Source organism: Salvia miltiorrhiza, chromosome 3, assembly GCF_028751815.1.
Source record: "Salvia miltiorrhiza cultivar Shanhuang (shh) chromosome 3, IMPLAD_Smil_shh, whole genome shotgun sequence".
In the NCBI taxonomy this organism is placed as follows: domain Eukaryota; kingdom Viridiplantae; phylum Streptophyta; class Magnoliopsida; order Lamiales; family Lamiaceae; genus Salvia; species Salvia miltiorrhiza.
Window position 1 is genome coordinate 51,167,461 of NC_080389.1, and position 9,094 is coordinate 51,176,554.

Consider the following 9,094-nt stretch of genomic DNA (forward strand, 5'->3'; position numbering starts at 1 on the left):
AAATATTACTTTTTATGAAAATAAGTATATATAAATGGGAAATCCGAAAAAGAAAAACAAATCTATGTATATGGAACGGAAGGAGTAATAAGTTTTGGAAAAAAGACTAGAAAACACAGATTTAAAAGCAGACTTCAAAGCCGGGTTCTCCTTTCATTTAGTTTTAATTGTTATTAGTTAGAGATGAAGAATTCTCACCATTTCTTTAAATTAATTTGAGTTCGAGGGTTTTTTAGGACAGTAACTTAGATTGATTTGGAAATTAGGACAATAACTTTCGGACTTGTAAAAATAGGACATTAATTTTTTTTAAGAGTAAAATAGGACACTAATTAATAAGTGTTGCATCCGCAGGATATTTTTCGGCCAATTATCGGCCGAGAAATGTCCTATTTTTACGACGCTTATTAATTAGTGTCATATTTTTACTCTAAAAAAAATTAATGTCCTATTTTTACAAATCCAAAAGTTTTTGTCCTAATTTCCAAATCAACATAAGTTATTGTCCTAAAAAATCTCCAGACTCAATTAATTTTAAGAAAACCCAGTCCATTGATAGGCTTTTGCGAATGATCATTTTTGTCTCTTTTAAAATCTAAGAATACGTGTGTTTTGTGTGTTGTGTAAACAAAATTAATTTATACGAGTGGAGATGTAGCATGCAGAATTGCAGATACTGATCATGATATAAATTTCTTACCGGCATTTTCAGGACACTCGAATTCCCAACTGCTCTTCAATTCCACTTCCATATTAATTTTGTCCTCCTCAGGGTTTCCTTTTTGTTTTTTAAATCTCTATCTATTAAAATAATGATTCCATGTGTCTCTCTTTTATGACAAAATTCCCATCCACTACATTTAATGTTTTATTTCAATGCTACCTATTTATATTTAGGATTATTAGCCTGTAAATACATGAACTTTTTATATTTTCTGAAATTTAACATGACTTTTATTTTTAGCCCACAAATACACGAACTTATCATTTTTTCTGATTTTTGACATTGACATGAAAAAACTCTATTTGTTGTTGAGGCGGAGGCCGGAATACATGATGTGGACTACGAAATATGCACTTGAATAGAATAATTTGATTCATTATTTTGATTTGAGAGTGAATGACATGGTATCCCGACCTTCACGTTAATAGTAAATTAAATTTTTTTCTTGTCAATGTCAAAAATCAGAAAAAATGCTAAGTTCGTGTATTTGTGAGCTAAAAATAAAAGTCATGTTAAATTTCAGAAAATATAAAAAGTTCATGTATTTACGGGCTAATAACCCTTATATTTATATAATAACACCACCCCTTTTCGTGATCAATAAATCTATGCAGCCACATTGTGGTCACCCACACACTAATATAATAAGGATAATCTTGATTTATTTAATTTATTTTTTAAAATAAAAATAAGATTTAGTTATTTTATTATATTCTCTATATTGTACTTATTTTTTTATTTTATTTTTTTGCATTTTTTATTTTTAATTTATTTTTTAACAAAAATAAAAAAGTTACCAAAAAATTGCAAAAGAATTACTATAATGTAGGGAATATGATAAAATGACTAAATCTTATTTTTATTTTAAAAAATATGTTAAATAAATTAAATTATTTTCTACTTAAGTAAATTGTGGGCAGCCACATTGTGGCTGTTTAGCATTACTCGTGATCAATATACTTGCTTCCACCCCCAACACTTTAGCAACATTTATTCTTCAACTGATCAGGTAACATCATTTTTTTCTCACGACTTCTACTAATTAATGTCTTCTGCACTTATTAATTTCAAGTTTATATAGCAATATGTTGTTTTTACTTATACACTCGTATAATTAATAATCCCAATTTATACTCGATTAAATAGTGATATATATATATATATATGGAGAGGTTTAAATAAGAACCACTAAATAAAATAAGAACGGATGACCATTTTAAGCCATTCGATCATCAAGATATACGATGGATGAATGCAAAACCTGGGTTTGAATCCTAAATGGAGCAAAAAAATTATTTCATTACCCATCTAAAATTCTTGGAGTTTCTTGAAAATGCTGTTTTCTTCCGTTAATAGCTTACATCCATATTTAAACAAGTGGGACAGCTGAATTATTGTTTGTTGGATTAATGAAGCATGTTCCACATATCTTTGTGTAGTATGTGAACTACTAGAATAAGGCATGAATTTAGCATGATCTTTATTACTATATATTTTTTCAACCTCAATCCGTGGCTTACAAGCTTAAGAAACGAATTTCGTTATATAAAACAAATTATATCAAGTAGCTAAGTCAACTAACTAGCAAGCTGTCTATGATCAAGAACAGCAGAATTTGAGACAACCATGTTCCCCACATGTTTGCTTAACCTATAAATTTCACAAATATTTATAATCACTTGTGCCTATTTCTTTACACCAACAACTTGTGCCACACAACCAAAATAGGATGGGAAAAAACGATGACAATGATTATGATTGGGATAAAGAAGTGGCGGAGTTCGAGAAATCCAAAGGCGGCGTGAAGGGCCTCGTTGACTCCGGGATCACCAAGGTCCCGCGGTTCTTCATCAGCCCGCCTGAGCCCGACGCGGAAGCCGCGCCCCGTCCGGACGCCCCGATCCCCACCATAGACTTGGAGGGCGTCCGGGCGGAAACTATCGGTGAGATTCGAAGCGCATCACGGACGTGGGGATTCTTTCAAGTGGTCAACCACGGAATCCCCGCGGCCGTGATGGACGCCGTGCTCCGTGGCACGCGGGGCCTTCACGAGCAACCCAAGGAGGCGAAGCAAGGGCTGTACACCTCCGACGGCAGCGCCGACGTGAGGTTCTACACCATAAACGCGCGGCTCGAGGAGGGCAACGCGGCGAGCTGGAGGGACGCGTTCGCTTGCAAGTTCACCGACGGCGCCATCGACCCGGAGCTGGTCCCCCCGGTGTGCAGGTAAACGCAGCTATTACCAACTGCCAACTGTATGTGACAAGTTTTGAATTTGTTGGCATATATGTATGATTCAGGGATGAGATAATGGAGTACATGAAACATATGGTGAAAGTGAGGGATGTGTTGTCGGAGCTGCTGTCGGAGGCGTTAGGGGCGAGGAAGGAGCTGTTGGCGGAGATGCAGTGCATGGAGAGTGAATATCTCACGTGCCTCTATTATCCGGCGTCTCCCGAGCCGGATAAGAGCTTGGGCACGGTGGAGCACTCCGATCCAACGGTTCTCACCGTGTTACTGCAGGACGACACCGGCGGCCTGCAGATCAAACACGACGGCCGTTGGATCGACGTGCCGCCCGTGCCCGGAGCTCTCATTGTCAACATTGGGGATTTCCTCCAGGTAACTAATATTGTTGCCACATAATTCCAATCCAAAGTCTATTCGTAAAATTTAAAATTCGGCACTTAAATTCGGATATTTTACGCAAGCTTTCTGTTTTTTCTTTTTCTTTTTCCATCAAAATTATTAGTTAACGAGATGACGATATGGTAGTTTTATTTAATAGTCCAGTGGTTGATTGAAAATTTCTTGGACCATGCTTCGTACAATGGAATGGAAAAAGAAATAGAACTATGATTTCTATCTTCATTTCATTTCATTGCTCGATATAATATCTTTTTAGTAACCACCAATTTCAATTTCAATAAATTAAGCATAATATATATATATATATATATATATATATATATATATATATATATATGTGCGAATAATTATTTTATTTCTACGTTCGTTCCATTCAATTCAATTCAATTCCTCTTCGTTCTATTCAATAGTGTACCAAACACCTCAGTAATTAATGGGAAAGAGGTCTATGTATTTTAGAACTCTATGGGTTGACTTTCAATGCGGAGTAATAAATTCGAATGTAATTGAATCTCATAAGTCATAAGCCATAATTTGAGTGTTTATGTCTAAACATAATGTAATCTAATTAAATGTAAAAAAGAATGCGAGAGGAGACTCTCTCGGAAAATAGATGTATATAATGTTTCAAATCTGCAAATTCATTGAAGAATGGGATTTTTTTCTAAATGCATAGTAGTTTATTTCTAATAGTTTTGACCATTTAATCAGTCGATTTAGTTTTGGTGAATTCGTTGAAGAAATAAGCCATTTATTCTTTTTGAAGTTTGTTTTTGTGAATTGAGCTAGACTAAAACTTGTACTTTTATTGAGTCTCTCGCTAACCAAACAAATTAAATTTGCAAGTTCCAAAGCTATAATATAATAATTTTGTTCTTAAAGATCCCATTAATAACGTATTAAAATATCTCATTTAATGAATTTATTTAGCCTTTCTAGAGTTAGCTGGAAGTTGTTGATAAAGAAACCACATATTACATATATTTGACAACCCCATTATTTTAATACTTGTGCATGTTAAAGTTGATCAAATAAATTTCCAGTCGTCCCCTATTCTATTATATATTTGGATAAGTACTAGTATTTAAAAAAAAACACAATTACAAATATACGTTTTAAGATATTTCAAAACCATTAATTGTACCTTTGGGACACCAATTCTTTTTTGGTAATTAAAATGGTATTATGAACTATATTTTTTTGTAATTTAGTTTCTCAATAAATACGGCATATGTGTGCTTGCGAGTGTACGTAGAAATACTCCCCAATCAATATATTGTCCAAATATTATTATTAATAATTATCAGCAGTAGACAATTATCATATTTTTTGTTCTGAAAACTAAATTATTTTCATATAAAGCCTTTAATCAAAGACTTTTTGATCAAATCGTAATAAACACGCGCATGCCTTCTTAATTAGCTCTTTAGATATCTATTTTTAAACTAAATTTATCAACCTTTTAAGTTTAGCTCTTATAGATATTTATTTTATTCATGAAAATATACAACTAAACTAAAGTACTACCTGCTAATATTGGTCACTTTTAATATATCTTTTTTATCAAATCGTTTTAAACGCGCATGTCTGCTTACTAGTATATATAGAAATGGAGTATATACAAATATTGGTACGTGGTTTTCTCCCTGTTTAAAACGTATATTTAGTTATGTTATATAATTCGTACGTATTTCAAATCTAAAAACAATAGTTTTGCATACCAACTTTTTGCAATTCGGAGTTTCTAAAATTTCAGCTTTGTCATATATATATATGGAATGGCTACCGTGAGACCACTTCTTAAAATAAGAAATAAGAATTAGGAAAACTGTATGAATTCGTAACCCTGTTGGATGAATTCGTGGTCCTGAGTTCGAATCCAAAAGGTAGCAAAAATTTATTTTTCACAATTCGTAACCCTATTGGATGAATTCATACTTGCTCTACATAACTAAAATCCGTACATTGAAAAACGTTTTTATTTTTATTTTAAGAAGTGTTTTCACGGTAGCCATATATATATATATATATATATATATATTAAATTCCAATTATTTTGAAGTATAGACGTATGGAACATATATATTTTTTTCGCATTAATTTATTAAAACGCGTATTTGGTTATGTTTGTAACTTGATTTTTTTATTTTTGAGAGGTGTTTGTAACTTGAAATTAAAGTAATAAATTTGCAAAAATTTATATGCAGCTGATGAGCAATGACAAGTTGATGAGCGTGGAGCATAGAGTGCTGTGTAGGTCGAGAGGGAGCCGAGTTTCTGTTGCATGCTTCTTCTTTCCTCGTGCTCAACAAATGACTAACATTTATGGGCCTATTAAACAAGTCGTGTCACCAAATAATCCTGCTCTTTATAAGCAAGTTAACTATATTGATTTTGTCACACACTACCAAAAGAGAAGCTCACGAGGTGGCCATTCTGCTCTTGCAAATTACAAACTCATTGATTCGTTGGTTAATTTGTCGTAAATTATTTGTTTCGTTGTGAAAATTTGTACATCCTTTTGTTCTTTCTTCATCATTTGTTCGTTTTTAGTTGTTGTTTGTTTGGATTGGAAAAGGCAATTGATTTATGATAATAAAGGGGTTGGTTGGTCTACAATGATTACTTGTTGCCTTGGCATGGGCTACAAGAGTTTAAGGTGTGTTGTTTTTCTTTTTTTGTTCAGCGATTTTTGTATTATTTTTCATTTAATCGAAATGTATAATTGTATAAGTAGAGGAATTGGTTCCTAACATTTGCATTGGAGCAATCATGTTGCTTTTTCTTTTTGGAATAATCACACTCATGACTAGGGCTGTATACGAACCGAGCCGAGCCGAATACCTTCAGGCTCGGGCTCGGCTCGTGAAATTTTGGGTAGGCTCGAGTTCGGCTCGAGCTCGAGGTCGAGCTTTAAAATGAGCTCGAGCGAGCTCGACGGAATAATATTTAGTTCGAGCTCGATTCGTATTCGGTTCGTTAATTATTCGTCTATCTCGAGCTCGAACTCGGCTCGAATTTGGCTCGATTTTGGAGCTCGATTTTAAATTCGAATTCAGGAGAATTGGAGAATTGTGGCTCTTTCACTGACGCAACTTACGCGGTGTGGTGTGAGCGGGGTCGGGAACGAATGAAGGAGGTGGTGCTGTTGTTGTAGAGTGGATGGCGCCACTGCTTCTGTTATCGCCGACTCGCCGAGAGATAGGAGAATTGTGGCTCTTTCACTGACGCGCCCGACTGAGACAGAGGAAGGCGGCGGAGCTGTTGTTGTAGAGGAGAAGGCGGCGGAGCTGTGAACTGACGACGCTGTCGCCGAGAGAGAAGAGATGTGCGGTGGCTGAATTTTGAAGTTGTAGAGGAGATGTGCGGCGCAGCGGAGCTGTTGTCGAGAATTCAAATTGAAGTCTGTAGGGTTAGGGAAGGAATAGCCGAATAGGATTCTAATTCAATTTTGTTAGAATTAAAGTTTTTTTTTTTTTTTTTGAGAGAATGTTAGAATTAAAGTTAAGCTTTAAAACTTAATTCTAATGATATTTAATATTTCTTTTATTTAAAGTGACATGTGTTAATAACTAATAAGTGTTATGTAACTTGACTAGCTTATGTGTCGCCTATAGAATATATTTTGTGGCATGTGTCTGACATCTAATAATATTTACTTGTTTATTTATAATTTATAAGTATCTTATATATATATATATATATATATTAATAACAAAATATAAGTATCTTATGTTAATAAATACTAGTAATGTATTAAAAACATCTTTATAAGTTATATAAGCATCTTATAAATTAGTTGTGTGGTTATATATATATATATATATATATATATATATATATATATATAATAAATTTCAAATTATAACTTCTATGATTAGTTATAACTTATAAATTATATTTTCTCTCCCAAAAATATTATAAGTTATGTTTATATAATAAGTATTAATGTAGTATTATACTAAAGCCTAAAGATATCTATACGAAATATGACTAGTATTATACTAAAGATGTCTAATTATATATCTTGTATAACAAAAAATTATCTTATATAACAAATTTCAAATTATAAAAAGTTATGTAAGTATCTTATATTAAATACATATTTATAAGTTATATAGGTATCTTACAAGTTAATTGACTAATTAAGTTGTATCTTATATATATCTTATATAATAAATTTCAAAGTATAACTTCTATGATTAGTTATAACTTATAAGTTATATTTTCTCTCCCAAAAAATATTATAAGTTATGTTTATATAATAAGTATTAATGTATTATACTAAAGCCTAAAGATATCTATATAAAATATGATTAGTATTATACTAAAGATGTCTAATTATATATCTTGTACAAAAAATTATGTTATATAACAAATTTCAAACTATAAACAGTTATATATAAGTATTTTAAAAGTTAATTGACTAATTAAGATGTATTTAGCTTATATAATAAATATTAAATTATAATTAGTAAATAGTAATATAAGTTATCTTTTTTTAGAATTAATAAAATAATTATAAATATAAGTATATATAACTAATTAATATTATTATAATTATATTTCTAATTAATGATGAGTTATAATTTTTAATTTATTTTTAATAAATAGATACTTTGTAAAGTTACTGAATATTTTTTTTAACTATTACGTATAATTATTCAGAATAAATTCAATAAACGAAATATATAAAATTAATAATTTAATGAACCTATTCGCGAGCCTATTCGCGAATAGGTTCACGAACCCTATTCACGAACATGTTCGCGAGCCTATTCGCGAACCTATTCGCGAATAGGTTCGAGCCGAACATATTCGCGAGCTCACGAGCCGAACACGTACAGGCTCGAGTTCGGCTCGATAATTTTATCGAGCTCGGATTCGGGCTCGAGTTCGGCTCGTTAAGGAAACGAACGAATTTCGAACGAGCTTTTTTCGAGCCGAGCTCCGAATAGTTCGCGAGCGGCTTGGTTCGTTTACACCCCTACTCATGACTCTTCATTTTTGGTTAAAGTTTACTCTTTTATTTAAAGGGACGCGAACTATATGTTAAATTTGTTGTGTGCGCAAATATGTGCATGTATGGTTCATGTTAAAAAGAACGGAGTTGCTTGTGGCTGAAACGGCTAGAATTTGAAGAGCATTCACATTAATTAATGAATTAAGTCTTGAGTCATTTATATATATATATGCTCTAAGATAGTGACGAATCCAGAATTTTTAAATTGAGGGTACGAAAAAATAATAGTATTATAAATATAAATATAAAAAATACTTTAATACTAAAAAAGTACATTTCAAAATATTATTCAAAAATGTAAAAATAAAAAAGTTATATAATTATCTAATTTATCATTTGGACTCTCACAAATGACAATGTATACATTTATAATTTAGTTTGTAGTATTTTTTTTATTAATTAACTATTCCTATTTCCTACACCATCTGATTCAGCCGTCATTTCAAAGTGAATTGAGGCCCACCATAGCCAAGTAAAATTAAAGAAATTTGCACTCACCGCCTGCTATTGTGCAAGAAGATTTTGAAACACATAATATGAGATTCTTTTTCTTTAGTACATAAATACTACTCCCTCCGTCCCAATAATGAAGTCCCCTTTCTTTTGGGCACAGGTATTTAGGAGAGTTAAAGTAGATGTAAAAACAGTAGGGACCACATAATTAGTGTTTTAATTAGTATTATTTTATTTCTTAATTA

General features: G+C 32.0%; 1 protein-coding gene across 1 annotated transcript; it reads left to right on the plus strand.

Moving 5' to 3' along the window:
• The first annotated feature begins 2,194 nt into the window (after positions 1-2,194).
• LOC131014197 (1-aminocyclopropane-1-carboxylate oxidase homolog 6-like) lies at positions 2,195-5,992 on the plus strand. The gene is made up of 3 exons (XM_057942091.1): positions 2,195-2,950; positions 3,025-3,346; positions 5,581-5,992. The coding sequence occupies exons 1-3, from the start codon at positions 2,454-2,456 to the stop codon at positions 5,857-5,859; spliced, it is 1,098 nt and encodes a 365-aa protein (XP_057798074.1). The 5' UTR covers positions 2,195-2,453; the 3' UTR covers positions 5,860-5,992.
• Positions 5,993-9,094: the final 3,102 nt, after the last annotated feature.

Coding starts and splice junctions, on each gene's coding strand:
- LOC131014197 (XM_057942091.1), top strand. CDS start 2,454: ATGGGAAAAAACGATGACAATGATTATGATTGGGATAAAGAAGTGGCG. Junction 2,951..3,024: donor CTGGTCCCCCCGGTGTGCAG/GTAAACGCAGCT, acceptor TGTATGATTCAG/GGATGAGATAATGGAGTACA. Junction 3,347..5,580: donor ACATTGGGGATTTCCTCCAG/GTAACTAATATT, acceptor ATTTATATGCAG/CTGATGAGCAATGACAAGTT.